This window comes from Ruditapes philippinarum, unplaced genomic scaffold, assembly GCF_026571515.1.
Source record: "Ruditapes philippinarum isolate M1 unplaced genomic scaffold, ASM2657151v2 ctg1345_1_1_1_1, whole genome shotgun sequence".
Lineage (NCBI taxonomy): Eukaryota > Metazoa > Mollusca > Bivalvia > Venerida > Veneridae > Ruditapes > Ruditapes philippinarum.
In genome coordinates, this window is record NW_026860556.1 from 114,055 (window position 1) to 134,448 (window position 20,394).

Genomic DNA, 20,394 nt, shown 5'->3' on the forward strand with positions numbered 1-20,394 from the left:
ACATAAAAATTCAATCTATATATGGAAGAGCAAATAATCTTATCACAAGTATAGTTGACTTTTATAATCTACTAACATATTTTAAAGCACAAATTATAAGTGCTTAAATAAGCAACTTTCCTCTCCACCACTTTTAAAAACAAAAGGGCCATGATGGCCTTGAAATCGCTCACCTGAATAAACAAATTCTTCATGAGAAGGAACAAGTAATATTGTAAACTATCAACAAAAGCATATATAAAATCTAAATCCTAAACTGAAATCACAAAGTTCATATTTGTATCTGGAATAGTGCATATGTAAAACATTACTGGTTGCTATTGCTAAGGGAAAACAACAGTTCCAAAAGATGTGTACATATAACGAAAATCAATGACCCCCCAAGGCATGCTAATTTTGACTCCAGGGCTTTTATTGAATAGACTTAGAAGACACTCACTAGAACATGTTGCATGCCAAATATCTAAGCTCTAGCTCTTTGGGTTTTTTAAAGAAATTTGCAGAGTTCTGCATGGAATTAAATTCTTTGAGCAATTTTAAGTGTTACCACTTAAGGAACATTCCTGTGAAGTTTAGATAAAATTGGCTAAGGGGTTTTTTAGGTGTTGTTTTTGAAAGTAAAAGTTTATGGACGGATGCAGGATGAATTGTGATCACAAAAGCTCACCTTGTCACTTTGCGACAAGTGAGCTAACAAGAGCTGTCACAGGACACAGCTAAGCTTGACTAATTAAATACTGGACACAGTAAGGAAGACAAAACTATGAAAGAAAAATCAATTATGATATAAATATATTTCTAAGTTCTAGTTGTTAACAAATTCCAAGTTCAAGCGGGAATAATTCTGGAAAAAGTCACACTAGACCTGGACATGTCACACAACATGTGTGTAATGATAAGAAATGTATACTTGAAGTAGATCCCTTAAAAAGTAAAGAAGTTATAAAATTTCTTAAATAAAATTCAAAGGAAGATAAATCTGAAAATATTGCTTCAAGAGTTATGAACCTTTGTCACATAAGATGTGTTTGATGATAAGGAATATGTATTTGAAGTTTGAGGTAGATACCTTTAAAACTAAAAAAGTTGTAGTAAAAAGTAACAATTTTCATATAGGAAATCTAAGTAAATGGGGAGATAATTCTTGCAATATTGTGCAAGAGTTATGAACCTTGTCACATAAGATATGGATGATGATGAGGAACATATATTTGAAGTATGAAGTTGATCCCTTAAAGAAATAAAGAAGTTACAGTAAAAAATAATATTTTTTAAGGAAATTCTAGGTTCAAGGGGAGATAAAACTGAAAATATTAGTGCTAGAGTTATGAACCTTGTCACATAAGATGTGGTTGATGATAAGAAATATATATTTGAAGCTTAAAGTTGATCCCTTAAGAAATAAAGAAGTAACAGTAAATAATAATATTTTTTAAGGAAAATTTTAAGTGCAAGGGGAGTTAAATCTGAATATATTGGTGCTAGCATTATGAACCTTGTCGCATAAGATGTGGTTGATGATAAGGAACATATATTTGAAGTTGATACCTTAAGAAATGAAAAAGTATTAGTGAAAAATATTTAACTGCACCAAAACTTTAATCTGAAATCTGGACACGGATGCAGAGGTGAGTAGGACAGCTCTCCATTTACTTCGTATAGTCGAGCTAAAAATGCAAGCCCCCAGTCGGTGTTAATTAAAAACAATAATTATAGTTTTCACTTAAAACTTGTTTCTCTGTTTTAGGAATTATATGTATAATGTATAAAAAAAAAATGGATTATGTTTAAAAATGTACTGTTGAGTGCATCTAATCAGAACGTCTACAATAAATAACTAAGCGGAGTTTTTGTCCTGGGAAAGCCCGACAAGATTTTTCGATTTATATCTCTGGAGGCCATTATGTGCAGCGAACCAGAACGTGACGGCGATATGTACAACTAGGGATCGTACTGATCACTCCTATGTAGTTAATTTGAAATCCTGCCAGCAGTTTGACCACAAGATTTTTTTCTATTTATAGCTCTGGAGGCCATTTTGTGCAGCCAAGCAATCATGTGGAAGATATGCACAACTAGGGATGGCACTGATAACTCTTGTGAGTTTTTATTGAAATCCTGGCAGCAGTTACACCTTTGAAAGCCGGACAAGATTTTTCTATTTATAGCTCTGGCGGCCATGCCGAATGTGCCGGCGATATGCACAACTAGGGATGGTACTGATCACTTCTGTGAAGTTTCATTGAAATCCCAACAGCAGTTTGGCCTGTAACAAGATTTCTCTATTTATAGCTCTGGTGGCCATTTTGTGCAGCCAAGCAGATCATGCCAGCTATATATATGCACAACTAGGGATGGTACTGATCACTCCTGTTAAGTTTCATTGAAATCCAGCCAGCAGTTTGACCTGTGAAAGCCGGACAAGCTGAATGCGGACGTACTGACAGACAGCAAAGGCAATAACAATGTCTCCCAAAAATATTGGGAGACATAATTACTGAATGTTCATGTTTGTGTGGCTTTTTTTTATTAATAATATACAATGTATTCCATATACATTTAATATATTGTGTTTTAAATTCTCATTGATTTTCTTTGTGTATGTGTCGCCTCTACAGAGTAGTAACGACATTTAGGGATCACTTCTCAGTCGTCTGTCTGTCACTTAAAAACTTGTTCAAACTACCCCTCAAAAACACCTGGTGCAATTTCATTCAAACTTTACAGGAATGATCAGTACCAAGTCTCGTTGTGCATATTATCTGCATTTTCTGTTCAATGCTTTTTGTCAGAGTTATGGCCCTTTTATAATTTTTAAAGTTTGTCTGGACTACTCTTATTATAATACCACTAATGCAATGTCAATTAAACTTTACAGGATTGATTTGTAGCTCAAGTCCTTGTGCATATTGCTTGAGTTTTCCAGTTGAATGAGTTATGATCCTTGAATCACAAGTTTTGTGAGGGACTAACTGACAGACGGCAGATTACTTTTATTTTTTTAAGTTCGTCCAGACTACTCCTCTTATACCACTTATGGAATTTAAATGAAACTTTACAGGATTGATTCAGGTAGGTCATTTTTTTGCACATATTACACGATTTTATGCTTGAATGATTTTTGGCCGAGTTATGGCCCTTGATTGAAAAGGGTGTTAATAAAGTTAAATCATGTCTAGTCGTGCATCTCATTGACATTTTTCGGTTCATTGATTTTTGTCAGAGTGATGGTCCTTTAATGGTTTTAATTTTGGACTACTCCTCTTTTACCACTAATGCATTTTCAATGAAACTAATTACAGGATTAATCGGTAGCTCAAGTATTCATGCATATTACACAGGTTTTTAGGTTGAATAAATTTTGGCCGAGTTATGTGATTACTGATCGCTCTTGTATTTTCATCAGCAATAATTATAACGCATAAATAGGTATGAATGACAGTACTGTTACATGTTACATTTAATTCTATGTGCTTAAGACATACAATTATTCAATTACTAAATATATCATCTGAATATTGTGTTCAGTAGTAATCTACCCCACTATGATATCCTTATTTTGGCATATTCGCACTAGTTAAGTTTAAAAAAATGAAAATGAGAAACTTGTTATCTTTTGAAACAAGAACCGGTTGAACCGGGTGATGCTCCCCGAGAAGGTTCTGGACACAGGAAAGTATAAAAAAAATGAACAAAGGGCAAAAACTCCAAAATTAGGCAAAGCGGAGTTATGTTTTTTTGCACTGCACTTCTATTCAATGAGATCTATCTATCTATAAAGTTTCCTGATGATATCAGAATTATGTCCCAGGTAAAAGTCAAAGTGTAAAAATGAACAAAGGGCAATAACTCCAAAATTAGACCAGGCTTTGTTTAGGTTCTTTAAGCATTGCAATTCTATCCAATTATATCTAGCTACCTACAAAGTTTCATGTTGATATCTCTAATAGTTTTAAAGTATTGTCCAGGACAAAGTCAAAAAGTAAAAATAAACAAAGGGCAATTACTTCAAAATAAGGCAAGGCAGAGTTACGGTTCTTGTGCACTGCACTTCCACCCAATGAGACCTATCTATCTACAAAGTTTCATGTTGATATCTCTTATAATTTTAGAGTAATGTCCCAGACAAAGTCAAAGTGTCAAAATGAACAAAGGGCAATAACTCCAAAAGTAGGCAAGGCAGAGTTACCGTTCTTGTGCACTGCACACCTACTCAATGAGATCTATCTACCTACAAAGTTTCATGTTGATACCTCTTATACTTTTAGAGTTATGTCCCGGACAAAGTTCAAAGTGTAAAATAAACAAAGGGGGATAATTCAAAAATTAGGCAAGGCAGAGTTATGGTTCTTGTGCACTGCACACCTACTAACTGAGATCTATCTACCTACAAAGTTTCATGTTGATACCTCTTATACTTTTAGAGTTATGTCCCGGACAAATTTCTAAGTGTAAAATAAACAAAGGGGGGTAATTCAAAAATTAGGCAAGGCAGAGTTACGGTTCTTGTGCACTGCACACCTACTCAATGAGATCTATCTACCTACAAAGTTTCATGTTGATACCTCTTATACTTTTAGAGTTATGTCCCGGACAAAGTTCAAAGTGTAAAATAAACAAAGGGGGATAATTCAAAAATTAGGCAAGGCAGAGTTATGGTTCTTGTGCACTGCACACCTACTCAATGAGATCTATCTACCTACAAAGTTTCATGTTGATACCTCTTATACTTTTAGAGTTATGTCCCGGACAAAGTTCAAAGTGTAAAAATAAACAAAGGGAAATAATTCAAAAATTAGGCAAGGCAGAGTTACGGTTCTTGTGCACTGCACACCTACTCAATGAGATCTATCTACCTACAAAGTTTCATGTTGATACCTCTTGTTGTTTCAAAGTTATGTCCCGGACATTTTTTCGGGGAGCATAAAAAAAAGAACATACTAAAATCACTAAAAATTCCAAACCAGTATACTATTGATTTTGTTTGCTATTTACTTAGTCCTACTGAAGTTTTATTGAATATTGGTTTGTGGCAATTATTAATGTTTTATAAATGGGTATATGTAAATTTGGCATGATTCCAATGTTTTATTTGGCATGATTCCAATGATATACCGGTATCTAAATTATTCCAGTATGAGAAAAATATTGAGACAGCAATACATGTTAAAAATATTGTTAAAATTGCATGGATATTAAGAAAATAAAGAAACCAAGAAAAATCATAATGGTATGTATAATAAAAAATTGTGTTAAAACATAAAGATAACTGAACTATATTTTCAGTTTTGGTTTTTTAACTACTAGTAATTTATTTAGTATTAATTTAATAGGAAATGAATATACAAATTTAGAACAGTTTCTTATAAATCTTTTCTACACAGTAACAAATCAAAATAATTTCTTTTCAGAATGTATCAAGGAGTTATCAGGGAACTCCTTTTCAAGAAATTTTGTCATGTAATGCAACTGTCAAGCTTTACAGGTAGAGCAAGACATTGGGAAGGGTTAAAACATTGATGTGAAACACTAACAAGTGATACATCAACTGGAAACAATGGTCCAGTGATACATCAAATGGAAACAATGTACCATTGATACATCAACTTGAAACACTTGATACATCAACTTGAAACAATGGTCCAGTGATACATCAAATGGAAACACTGTACCATTGATACATCAACTTGAAACACTGTACCATTGATACATCAACTTGAAACACTGTACCAGTGATACATCAAATGGAAACACTGTACCATTGATACATCAAATGGAAACACTGTACCTGTGATACATCAAATGGAAACAATGTACCAGTGATACATCAAATGGAAACAATGGTCCAGTGATACATCAAATGGAAACACTGTACTATTGATACATCAACTTGAAACACTGTACCATTGATACATCAACTTGAAACACTGTACCAGTGATACATCAAATGGAAACACTGTACCATTGATACATCAAATGGAAACACTGTACCTGTGATACATCAAATGGAAACAATGTACCAGTGATACATCAAATGGAAACAATGTAACAGTGATACATCAAATGGAAACTTGTTTGTTTGTTTGTTTCATTTTACGCCTTTTTCAACAGTATTTCAGTCATATAGGCGGGTAGTTTCCTAACCATCGTTCCTGGAGAGTTACACCAGTACTAGACTACCTTCCTCGGCGCTAAACTACCAAAGCATCTCCCGGGGATCGAACCCACGCCAGAGAGGTAACTGGATTAGAAGTCATCGACTCTAACCCCTCGACAACGAAACAATGTACCAGTGATACATTAACTTGAAACACTGTACCAGTGATACATCATCTGGAAACACTGTACCAGTGATACATCAAATGGAAACACTGTACCAGTGATACATCAAATGGAAACAATGGTCCAGTGATACATCAAATGGAAACATTGTACCAGTGATACATCAAATGGAAACAATGTTCCATTGATACATTAACTTGAAACACTGTACCAGTGATACATCATCTGGAAACACTGAACCAGTGATACATCAAATGGAAACAATGGTCCAGTGATACATCAAATGGAAACAATGTTCCATTGATACATCAACTTGAAACACTGTACCATTGATACATCAAATGGAAACAATGTACCAGTGATACATCAAATGGAAACATTGTACCAGTGATACATCAAATGGAAACAATGTTCCATTGATACATCAACTTGAAACACTGTACCAGTGATACATCATCTGGAAGTACTGTACCAGTGATACATCAAATGGAAACAATGTACCAGTGATACATCATCTGGAAACACTGTACCAGTGATACATCAACTTGAAACACTGTACCAGTGATACATCAAATGGAAACACTGTACCAGTGATACATCAAATGGAAACAATGTACCAGTGATACATCAAATGGAAACACTGTACCAGTGATACATCAAATGGAAACACGGTACCTGTGATACATCAAATGGAAACAATGTACCAGTGATACATTAAATGCAAACAATGTACCAGTGATACATCAAATGCAAACAATGTACCAGTGATACATCAAATGCAAACAATTTATTGGAACATGGTGGCTGTATTAGAAAAATCACAAGTTTATTGTGCTTGTTGTTCAAGTATATACCTGGAAGATTTGTTTAGTTGAAGTACATGTATCTGGTAACTGATATAGAACTGAAAGTAAGGGTATACTAGTTCATTTGTCATGATTTATTTCTGCCCTTCATACATTACAGAATGCATCTTTCCTCAAAGATTAATAGTACATTTAGTATATGTTTTTCTATTTCAGAATCCAACATTAATGGTAATGTTGAAACCAAGACATATCTTAGGAACAGTAATATTGGCATGTCATTGAGAGACAGAATGAAAAGTATTCAGAATTAAAGACCAGATAGCAATATCTGAATAATGGCAATAGAAATAAAGAAATCAAATCAAATGAATAAAGGCTCTCGGTAAAAGCTTCTGAAAGAGGGTTTGTTAGATTTTATTAATGAGATGAGATGAATGAAAAAAAAAGTGAATACTGAGAAGTACAAATGGAGAAGAATGGACCAAATAAAGTAAAAACTTAATTTATGTCTGGGTCATTTCGCAGAAACAAAAGCACAGAACTGTGTAGATCAAAGGAAGTTTTTACAATGCAAGTGACAAAAGTACATATGTTATCTAGTCTTTCACCCGTTACATATTTACAGGGCAATTCAAGTGTTCAATATTCTTCTTTTCATGAAGACCTAGTATGAACAAAGGGCTTTGTTGTCATTCAAGTATTCGAAATTTTCAAATATTGATTTTGAACCGATTCCAAAAGATATGAATCAAAAACTGTACACTTAAATATTCAGGTAGAGCGAGTAAATATGATAAATTTAGAATTGTGTAAACATTGATCGTTCGCCAACATACGGGAAACCACAAATGTAATACGCATGACAGGAAGACAGTATGCACATCCTGTTGCAGTGCAGTGGAGTGGAAAAGAAGAAGAAAAATGGAAAATCTAACAAAAACTGGGGGAAAAAACTTGAAGAAACATGGCAATAAAAAGTTTATATGCATGAATAAACATCTGCAAGGAAGATGTCCAGTATGTGAAGAATGGCTAGAAAAGAATGTGTGCCAGACAGTAGACAATGGACACAAGTTCCATTGGGCCTGTCTCTGTAAAATGCAAGGGTATGTTCCTTTCTCATCATTTTTATTGCTTTAAACATTGTTATTATGACAATATTGTAATTATCAGTATTGTAATCAAATGCTCATTTTTGTTTGTTTGAAGTTAAGGAAAAAGAAACACAATAACTGTCTTAAAGGGACCCCTCTGATGTTTAAAAGCCTAAAAACATAACGTTTGAATTTCTTACATAAAGGAGCTGGGGCACTTTATAAAGAAATATATGAAAAGATAGTTAAGAAATATACTTTGAAATAAATCGAAAGTAGTATTTTTATGCTTTTCTTAGCCCGATTTGAGTGAAAAGCATTTAAACGCTCATTTTTTACAATTTGAATACTTATTCTGGATAAAACGAAGTGCGCGAATGATCTGAAATTTTGCACATAGATTAGTGTTCTAAACCTACATCAAATGGTACATTTATCTGGAAAAAATATTTTCAGTCCCATCATGTCAAAAAACCTCAGTGGAGTCCCTTTAAAGGTTTACTGACTGTACAAAAAGAATTCTGAAATTATGAACATTAACTTTGTTTCTTTATGACAAGATATGCCATTTAGTTTGAATTTGATGTACATGACAAGATTACAAAAGCTTCAATTCAATTAAAGAGTAATTATTTCCTGCAACAGCAGTAACATGCACAATAAGATTGCATGCAACTGAGAAAAACACAGGTCTGACCAACCAAATTTAAAACAAAATGTCAACGTTAAACAAAGGTAATATATAAAATAATTACTAAATTATTTTGGCTATTGGTCTGATATACTATGGTTACCAGTTATTGAATTTTCTAACCAGTTTTTGGCTAAAACCGACCTAACCCGTATAAACTTGACACATCTATTCATGCTTCTTGTGCTGAAAGGCATTTCTATACTTTTTATTTATAAAATTATTATTACACTACTGATCACAGTAATTTTTCATTTGTCATTAATTTGGTGACCAACAGCCTATTGATATGGTTGATATGTAATGTTTAGTGCTATCAAATTTTTAACAGAAAACATTCTGATAAAATAACATTGTATACTACTATATTTGCCTTTCCCAACAAAATTCCAGTTAACTTTGTGACTGTACAAAAATATGTGGATAACAATAACATCCTTGTCTAAAAGCGATAATGTAAAGTTTAAAGTTGTTATACCATTTTAGTCAACACAGTTAATATGATATCAACAGCTGTCAGTAGGATAGTGTACTCAACTGTTTAATAGTAAAACAAGACTTTGGATAATGTAGAATTTTCTAATTTCAAATAGAGCCATAATTCTTTCAATGTCCATGTGACTTATGGGCCTTACAAAAAGACCTACTATTATGCTCTCAAAAACATGTTTTAACCCATTTACCTAAGTAGTTTTGGAAATACAAACTTGCATGCAAACCTAAAGAAGTGTGATGACAACCCCTGATATGTACAATAACTCCCCCTAATCTTTGCATAGTCAAGCTAAAAATGATGCATATTTTATGTACATGTATCTGAGCTTTTATCTTATTAAATCAAATAAAGTGATAAAATGAATCTCTTATTTGTTGTCATAAAACAAGAAAATAAATGTTGAAAGTTCGCCTGCCTCCCTCTCCTACTAGTTTTTTAACATGTTTGATAAAATGTTATTTATATGACAACTTGTGTAAAATTCCAAAAGTTTTGTGTATACACAACTTCAATGAAGTTTTATATTACACAACATAAATGTACATTTAATTTTAGATCTGGCAAAAGATGTGATCTATGCATTGAGGACGACCTGCCGACCGAACATGACTGCTTCAAACTAAAGGTGATAATATTCGTATTTTCACTTTCTTGATTAAAAACAAAATAATGCAATGAAAGAATAAGACTCTGAGCAGACTTTAGTGATATGGTTGCAAACTAAATCTATCTTGACTGCATACATTGATTTTTTTGACAAAGTTGTTGAAAATTGCCAATAAAACATTGATTTTTTTTCCCCAAAATAGTGCAGATTTTCCCCACACAGCTTAATTTTTCAAGCATATACGGCTATATGATAAAAAATGTGTGTGGTGGTAGGCGGAGGAAGAAGGGGTTGATGACAATTTGATGTGTTACTCCTGCCATATCTATACTTGTTTGATCTATAAGATACATGTTCATAGAATGGTGGAAAAATATGCCATTTTTTCTTTGAATATTCTAATGGACATTTTAATGGAACTTGCAATAATTTGCAAAAAACTGTGACCTATATTAAACAAAAAAACTGTTATCTAATATTTTTCAGCAAAAAAATGTATTGGATAAAGCTGCCATGAGGGACATGGCCCACGAGATAGTCACATGTGACAACTGTGGACATGTTGGCACATTTGCAGAAGTAAAGCAGGTAACATTTTCAATTATTTCATTTCAAAATCTATTATTAAGTTTTAAGTTTCTATTTCAACACAAGAAATAAAAAAGACTAATTTTTCACAGTGAAAAAAAACACCCTTTGCTTGAAAATTTGATTAGATGCAAGTTAAGTTCTATTCATACAGGCTTCAACTTAATGGACAATCTGTTGTATAAAAAGATTTTTTTAATTGATACAAAACCATGTTTTGTTTTGGTAATTTCTTAATTCATTACAATTTAAGTTTTTGTTTGAAACAAAGAGTGGAGTAAATATTTTTGTTCATAGTTGTGTTGAAAGCATACTTGTCCAGTTTAAAACCAAAGATTACAAAAGAATATTTGTGAGAAAATTAATAAAACTACCAATTATTTGAATGTGGACTCATGACACTAACCTATCAATCATTGTATGTGTATTAATTTTCCATGAGAAATTCACTTTTAATATTAAAATTAAACATTTGCCAGAGCTGTCAGAGGAGCAGCACAATCCACTTAAATGAATTTTTGATAGCATGATATTAAGGGAGAAGAAAATGGGGGGGGCATAATTCTGTTCAAAAGTAGCCTGATGTGAACATCTGTAACTTTCTGTGCAAGAATATTCACCAAAATGTTTTTCAGGGTTATTTGCCCTTCAAAAATGCATTGTAACATTGATATTGAACAAGTATTCCAACATAGTAGCAAATATATTTGATAATTTTTCAGAAATTAATCCTAATAACAAAGTTAATCAGGGTCAGAGTCAAAATAGAGACATTCTTTGCAAAATATAATTTTAGCTGTCCTTATCATATGGCATAATTTGATAAAGAACAAGTATACCAATTTGAACTGAATAGCTTTGATAGTTATTTATAAATCTTGATCTATTACAAACACAGTAACCAAAGACCTTGATTTTTTTTCTCTGATAATAGGTGTTGCATGCAAAAACTCATCACCCTGCATTCATATAACAAGTTTCAATGGCTTTGATAGTATTGAGGTTACGGAGCATAACTGTAAACTTTACAAAAACAGTGAATCAACAACAACAGACAGACTAATGTTTAGCTACAACGCTATTCACCGTACAATTTGTAACTTTTGTCCAACCTTTATGTATGACCTTGATCTTGGAAGAAGCAACCTGGCTTTTGAGCTCTGCAAATCATCTTATAATGGTGATCATTTGTTCCAAATGATTTTAAAAACTTTTTAGTACAGTAGAACTTTGGTTAGTCGAAGTTGAAGTGACTTCTGTGAAAACTTTGACTTACAAACCAGTCTCAATTTCATACCAAAACTTAGAGCTGTCCACGTTTACAAGTTAGTAAAAGGGCCACAACTAAACAAAGTTTAAAATGAAGTTTATCGATCAATTTGACACAATCAATCTAGATTGAAAGCGTCAAATTGATCGATAAACTTCATTTTATTAATGGTAAAATTGTTCTTTACGAACCACATAAAAACTTCAACATGTCAAAAAATTAGGGCATAAAAATTCAGTCCACACATAGGTTAAAAAAAAAGAATTTATAAGAGGAAAAATCTGGAATTTAATTTTATTCAACTGACTAATTGAAGTTGGACATATAAAAGCTCTCAGTTGTTAAAAGTTTATGGTGAGATCTGTTAAAAATGTTTTTGAATACATGTATTTCAGCTACACGATGAAAGAGGATGTGACAAAGACAAGAGAGGATTTGATCAAGTTGGTTGTGCATGTGTCATATGTTAGACGACATGTACAAATTTTTCTAAACATGTTTGTTTTTGTGCCATACATTTACAGATTTTTCAGTGATTACATTAACAACCATCTACATGTACATGTATTTCATCCATATTGGAAAAAAATGGACAGCAGTGACAGGCTATATAGAAACCAATAAGGATAATTTTATAACCTTTGCTTTACTAATGTGTAAACATGTGTATGTTATTTCTCCTGGAGACATATTAAAAGGGTATAAAGCTTTATTTCATGCTTTCCAGTGTTTTATTGTAATACATCAGATGATTATGTTCTGATAAACCAAAATTGAAATTTACAAAATATAATGTTCACTGTAGCCGGACATTATCTGAATGCGGATGAAAAGAAAATCATAACTAAATGGCAGAAATACATGCCATCATACATACATTTTGCTTCTTTAGGCAAAGAAAGTCGATATCACCATACATCATGTTAAAAATGTAACAAAATTAGAGAAATTTAACAGAACTATATTTCAAAATTGATGATGTGACGTCACAAAGGAGAATGCGCGACGTTACGCGGCAAATCAGTAAAAAATCCTAAAAATCACTTAAAAAGCATGAAATAAAAAGAAATTTATTTGTTTTACATATAAGATTGAAATATATCTCATTCGTGAACACCAGCTATTATATTTTCACTCGTGGCTACGCCACTCGTGAAAATATTGAATCTGGTGTTCACTCAGTGAAATTATATTTCAATCTTACATGCAAAACAAACAAATATCCAAATATGTCTAAAATATATCAACAGTGAAATTATATTGCTTCTATAATCTCATGGACGATTCTCGAAAGAGTTGTAACATAGAATGTCTCTTTATTTAACACACATGAATATTGTACATAAATAGAATAAAATTCCAGAACAAAATATTATTCTGGTTTTTTAAGTAGGGTTTTAACCATTTAGCAATGATTTTGTGTATAAATTGGTTTTAAGACAATCACTACTATAAATATTTCATACAAGCAATGTGGATGCTTTATTTTTTTATTTATTTTTGCAGCAGATATATAGCTTTATACACTTAAATTCAAACAGTATGTTATATTATTAAGATAAAATCAAAATAATCAGTGTTCAACTATAGTTTTTCTTTACTTGTAAAAAATGACAAAACATACACAATGTGGATATATTGAGAAGGGAAATATAGATAGATAGAATTACATGTATAATGGTATTTTATCAGAAAAACATAAAGAAAGAGCAATGATACAGATAAAATAATTTTTTTTAAAAATTGTAAATTACAAAGAGAGTTCATATTTATCTCATCTAATTCATAATTCAGAATTCAGGTACATAGGAAGTTAATGATGACCATCCATTAGTGGTCTGACATATTCCATTTCTGTGTATCTGACTTTATGAAACACGGTATGTCAGATGACAAGTACAAATTCTCAAATTATTTTAACTGTTTAACAAAATGCTTATATGTATACAGGAAACTTTTCATTTGGTACTTCACTTATGCCAAAAAAAGAGCACAAATGCATTTTTGCTTCAATGCAAGACTCTGATTTCCTTTCCAAGATGCAGTATGTTGTATCTTTTCTTACCAATTCATTCTTCACTTTTTAATAACTTATAAAATATACTTAAGTATTATCAGGGTTTTTTTCTGTTGTATATATGTCATTTTGCTTTAAGCATTAACAAATTATTGTGTACAGCCTACCAGGAGCTATATTACAGGATTATGGTCAGACTGATTATTATATTAATAAAAGAAAGTTTGCGTATCTTATCAAAGCTATGTCCTTACAAGAGGAAATACAATATATTATCAAAATGGGAGCCAGCAATACAGTTCAATAAATTTGCTCAAGCTACATGTAGGTATTTTAATGTATGTATAAAGGAAAATTGTAATATATACAAGTATATAAAGTTTCTATGTTAATGCTTGCCATGTTTTTAGATTAGAATTTTTCATCTATGAACATTTTTTCAGTTTCACAAGCATTATTGTGTTTAAATTCTATGGAAAGTATAATACGCTAGAAAAAAGTAGTTTTCAGGATAAAACATGGATGTCTTATATGGCGCAAAAATTTGTTAAATGCCACATTATAAAAAACAAAAACAGTAAAAATTTTCACAATGTTCAATATGTTTTAAGCAATAAAATACTGTCACAACAACCAATGTTCTACTTTCTCAGAAAGGATGTCACTTACATTTATATTATAATAATAATAACAGAGCAAGAGGTAGCAACAAAAATTGCCAGAAATATCTAAAAGAAATAGAATAATTTGTGTACTGTGAATTGCTAAATGTGCATCATCATATTTTCTTCTGAACCCTTTTTTTCAATCTAGTAAACTTTTTTTAAAACAATGTGTCTTCTTGTTCTTAAAACCCACATTGTAGTTATATTTTTGACAACAGTACCTAGAGTGTAAAGGTAACCTGTAACTGCTAGCATCTGTCTATTAATTGTTATATTGAGGCAACAATTCTAAACAATAAATACTTCAAATGTACTTTAAAAATATCTCTAACAGTCTTTAGAGAGGAAAGACAAATTAATGATTATAACTGAATTTGTCTTCTAACAGCTTGCTAAACAGTTTGCCATAACTACACTTGTTAAACTGTTTGTGACAACTAAATGTAATAGCAACATCTTAATGTAACACTAATGCCTGCAGCTATGTCTTTGTGAATTAACATAACAAGACTACTGAATTACATCCAAGCTGACCAAAGTCTTGTATATATGAGCCGCGTCACAACAAAACCAACATAGTCTTGAATATATGAGCCGTGTCACGACAAAACCAACATAGCCTTTGCATCCACGCAGTCTGATCAGGATCCATACTGTTCGCTTACCAACTCAATAACAAGTAGAGAAACTGATAGTGAACAGCATGGATCCTGATTAGACTGCGTGGATGTGCAGACTGGTCTGGATCCATGCTGGTCTCAAACGCACTCTGTTGGTTTTGTCATGGCGCGGCTCAAAGAGTGATACAGGTTTCAACAGTTTTGACAGCACTCGAGTTGATCTATTACACAGTTCATGGCGAGTTATTCTGGATATGTGGACATAAACAGTTCCACATCTCACACTGTCTTCAGTCACTCAATGCCCTTTGCATTAGCCTCCTGTCTAACTTTCTCTTTCAAGGCTTCAGAATCTTCGTGGGCTTCTGCTAACTTTGCCTAAAATTTCAAGAGTGAAAAATGGATATAAAACTTTTTGTCTGTGATCATTTGACACTGAGTAATTTCGCCTCTCCCCTGGTCTGGAGATAATAAAACTTTTTTCTGAGATCGGTCTCGAATCTCAGGATTTTCATTGGTCAATATAAATTCTATTGGTTTTTGACCAATCTGAGATCTGAAGAGCATAGGGTAATTGTTTATAACCTTGGAACCTGGATTATAAATCCAATGCTCTCCCTACTTAGCTAATGGATCAGACAGGCAGACAAATCAATTATGATGATATCTGTTACATTTCTTATACTTTGAATTACGATTCCATAACTTCATAAAGATAACTGCAGTCTATTTAGAAGAATTATACATGACTTGAATTTCTACAAATCAAAAATCTTGCCCTTTATTTCATTATTTCCCGGTCGAAAAGAAACATTATGTGACTTAAAAATAATAGTAACTTTCCAAAGCAGTTTATTAATGTAAGGAAAAAGTGTTACTTCAGTAGGAGTGAAGTAGATTACCAGGATAAAAGTTCCATTTACAACAATGATTATATTGAATACAAATTCTACCTGCATGTTCTCCATATGTTCCATAAAGGTTTGAAGAGCTTCCTGTAAGAAATTTTTATGCTGTTCCAATTTTCTCCTTGCCTTCTCTCTTTCTTGTAATGACCTATGTGTGAACAATTATACACCAATTAATGTACAAATCCAAGTCCATAAATATTTTGTTTTCATTAATTCTAGAGACTATAGTCAAAGATTCAACTAGCTTACTGATTCTTTATAGAAATGATGTTTTAATTATTGTTACAGATTCATTCGAAAATGTTTCCTATGTGAAAGGTGCCTAGTTAAAAAGCATGCTTAGAAAATACGCATTTAAACTGGGCTCCCATGGCCCAGTGATAAAGGTCACATATTTTGAACTGCATGCCCCTCATCACTACAGACCTGAATCTATCCAGTGAATATGCTATCTGCCCAGGTTACACAGTGAATATGCTATCTGCCCAGCTTACACAAGGTGCTTCTATAAAGATGTTCCATGTGTCTGACATAATGAGGGTCGTACAAGACATAATGCACGGAGGGTCGTATGCGGTCTTCCTGCATCAGTAAAGCTAGGAAATTCCTGTACGACCTTTCAACATGTGTTTAAAGTGTTGGTATGACTTAAAACCCAGCAATGCAAAGAAACATCCAATATAACATTCATGGTCATTTTGTGTGAACAAAGACATGATGTATTTATTTTAAGATGAACAGGAACAATATTTTCATATAAAGATAAATATTTGTAAATTGCAGTAAAAACAGTTTTCTTTAGGTTTATACACAATTTATTTTAGTTTGAGTGTGTAGGAAGCTATGACTACCACTAAGCTTACAGATACACTCTCAAATCTTTTCCTAGAACCAATCAGTACTGAGCAATGAGTGTCAAGTTTCTTGCTTAAGGGAACAATGGCTTGTAACCGGACAGGGTTTTAAGGAAGTAACTAGAGATCCTCAGGTTATTAGTCAGACGAGTAAATAACTCCACGATGCCGCCATAGTTTTCTTTGTAGGATGATAATTAAGCTTATTCACTATCGTATACATTGAGTGTATGAGTTTGTTTTTTAGTAATACCAAAAAAGTAACCTAATTTATATAAAATAAATGACTAAAGGGAGACAACTTTTATTTATAAAAAAAACCCAACACATTTGTATTTTGAAAGTTCACCTGAAAGTTTACAAGACCATCCTTAAGGATAATATGGAGGTAATATTCTGTTCAAAATTACAGTACTGGGATCCTACATGTTTACCGGACAATCAGTTTACTGGACAAAAGCTATTACTGCTGAATAGTGCATTTATTTTTGCTTTGATTAAAAAATCATCCGGTCTGAATCGTACACACACTTTCTATTTCAAAGTAAATAACAACAAAACCACTCTCAGGTAAATATGGTTGATTCGGTTCTTTATTTACTACCATGCTCTTTTGTTTACTAGTTCTTCCATGACCTGATCATGCGGGGGAATAATCTGTTCTGTGCATGTCGGAATAAAGAGGCCCTTAATGGGTTATTTTAGATAGGTATTACTTTCAATTCTTCTCCACATTATCTCAGGAGACAATCGTAACATATTTTAATGATAAATAAGTAATTTATAATTTAGTCCTAAAAGTATCTCATTGTTGTCTTTAACGAAGAAACGCACATTAAAAACATATAAGGAAACGGGTTACGCCCATGGGAAGAATCTCTACATGAAATGTAAATACAATAGATTTTATAGCTTTTGTAACATGCTACATGATAACCAAAAGGAAAATGAATGAAAAAAACAGAATTCCATTTAAATATCAAAATGTTTTATATGTTTAAGATTTATTAAGAATCAATACGTTAATTGAGTTAATAGTGTTAATTTCAATTACACTCCATAAATTGGCCTCTTCGTAACAAGCATGGCTGCAGTGTCTTGTTTTAGTGACATACTGTTTTCTTTTCAATATCTTAACCTTGCCTTTCAATAGTTGTAGTTTCCTTGCTGATTTTTTAAAGATTAATTTCAATTCAGGACTTAAAAAAATTTGAAATGCAATGTCCAGTAAATTGAGCTGCTTACACGATTTTTTCTCTCTTATAATGCCCAACTTTAAAGACACATTTCTACGGTCAAAAATTTAATTTCATGTTTGTTAAAGTAATGTTTACTTGTATTAAGAACCCAAAATTATTTGGATAAAATGCCATTCTTTTTTATTTAACCGCCGCAATTGTTTTGAATAAAAGTTACAGCGAAAAAACATCATATTTTGTCCGGTAATATGTAGGATCCCAATAGGATACATGTATTTGTGAAATAAGTCAATTTAAAAATTTGATAAAATTCTGAAATGAAACAGTATACATTTTAATTACACACTCGTGCCTATTTTGCAACTCTGTAAATATGGTATTGCACGATCATTCATATATTTTGACGTGACGTCATTAGCGTTATACAAACATAGTGTAAAGACGTGCTAAATGTTAGCATTATACTATCGGCGCATCAAGGAAAAATGACACTTTTTCACTTTCAAAGGTCTTTATTTTGAGTATGTGATAGATAGAATATTAAATTTGAGCAAGTTCATCACTGAATTTATTGAACTTGTTGAACATAATAATATTATGCTTGCCAGTGGCTTGCATAATATAATAAATTCAGTATTGAACTTACACTCATTCAGTATCATGTATGACTAACTATAGCTGCACCAGTAAAGAAAGTTTACATCAGAGGCTTTTACATAAGAAATTTAAGAAAATTATGATGAAGGTTCAACAGAACTGAAACTGGTAGGAAATAAATAACCTAAACCAGCTCTGGTGTTCATGTTGTACTTCTCCATTTTCTTCTTACTTTTGAAATTATGTTAAAATTTAAGGAACTGATCAATCATTAAATTAATTTATTAAATTTCCAATTAAATAATGCAAATATAAGACTTGTTAGAACAAACCAAGAGTCAAGTTTTTTCTTCTCAGTGGAAGCATCTTGTTGGGATAGGAACATGACACTTTCTAAATGTACCATCTCATTCTGTAGCTCTTCTACACACTCCTGCATTCTCTGTATCTCCTTCAAATACATCTGTACATACAAATGAATAACAGTTGATTATATATCATGAAATACATCTGTACATAAAAATGAATAACAGCTGATTATATATCATTAATGTGAAGACCCGGCAAACACATGTTGTATAGTAACAGAATACGTAGTTAGAATGTTGATAAAGACAACTTTATCTTACAATACAAACTGCATTAACTTTTAACATCTTTCTAAAAATCTTGAAGTTATGAAAACGTGCAAAACTTTTTTTGAGCTTTGTCTCAAATCTCAGGATTTTAGTTGGTCTGTGTAAATTCTGCCCTTGTTTCTGGCCAATCAAATCTGGCCTAGGAAAATTTGTAGTCTTTAGCCTTTTGACAATAATCTTGATTTAATCCGCTAAAGCAAATGTTAAAGTAACTACACCAAGATGAAATGATTATGTTTTACTGATGGCATAATGATGAGACATGTATGTTACTTGTCAAATACAACACCTGTTTCTTAGCCTCCACCTCGTCCTCTGCTCTCTTATATTTACTCTCTAATAAACCAACCTCATTCTGTAAATCACTCACATACTCTGATGCCTGTAATACATTTTACATCATGTATAACAATATAGTGAGAAAATAACAAATACGGATTTACCTATATTTACATTAAAATGCTTTTACTTAACCTAACACACCTCCATTCATATAATGGACTTGACATGCTATGAATATAGAAATTTTCGTTATTATAATAAAAAGTTTAAATGCTGTTAAGCTAAAATATAGCAGGAAATGGTAAAAAAAAACAAGTCAAATTACATTGATGTACTTTATGCAGGCGGCACTGACAAGTTACTTATTCCTAACAGCAATCAAACTAATGTTGCAATAGCCGTCTCATTCAGATTTATCCCCTTATCTGTTTCTTTTGTGCATGTTTTTCACATTGTCACATCACACCATAACATATATTGAAACTTGTCCCCAAGCTAAGCTTACACTGTTGCACACCTTGGATGCCTCTCTGTGCTTTACTTCAGACACAATCATGTACCTGGGTAAAACCACATTTCATACACCTTTTAAGTATGTTAACATGTGAGTATCTTATTACTAAGGAATTTTAACATCCTCTGATAAGATCAATGGTCATAATTTTGAAACCCTAACCAACTATTTCAAACCTTGTTGGTAAATGTTACCTGTTCTAAATGCTCCTTACTTTATCTTTCGATCACATTGGCAGTGTTATGGAACTAAAAGAAAAC

The 20,394-nt window shown here is 32.2% G+C and overlaps 2 protein-coding genes across 2 annotated transcripts; one reads left to right on the forward strand and one right to left on the reverse strand.

Moving 5' to 3' along the window:
• The first annotated feature begins 7,691 nt into the window (after positions 1 to 7,691).
• Positions 7,692 to 12,867, forward strand: LOC132760604 (uncharacterized). The gene is made up of 4 exons (XM_060752612.1): positions 7,692 to 8,197; positions 9,928 to 9,997; positions 10,466 to 10,567; positions 12,233 to 12,867. Exons 1-4 carry the CDS (start codon positions 8,013 to 8,015, stop codon positions 12,305 to 12,307), a joined length of 432 nt encoding a protein of 143 aa, XP_060608595.1. The 5' UTR covers positions 7,692 to 8,012; the 3' UTR covers positions 12,308 to 12,867.
• Positions 12,868 to 12,984: 117 nt separating this feature from the next.
• LOC132760605 (uncharacterized) lies at positions 12,985 to 19,722 on the reverse strand. Its single transcript, XM_060752613.1, has 4 exons — positions 19,628 to 19,722; positions 19,033 to 19,163; positions 16,093 to 16,195; positions 12,985 to 15,517 (listed from the first exon to the last, which is right to left on the reverse strand). The coding sequence occupies exons 2-4, from the start codon at positions 19,161 to 19,163 to the stop codon at positions 15,434 to 15,436; spliced, it is 318 nt and encodes a 105-aa protein (XP_060608596.1). The 5' UTR covers positions 19,628 to 19,722; the 3' UTR covers positions 12,985 to 15,433.
• Positions 19,723 to 20,394: the final 672 nt, after the last annotated feature.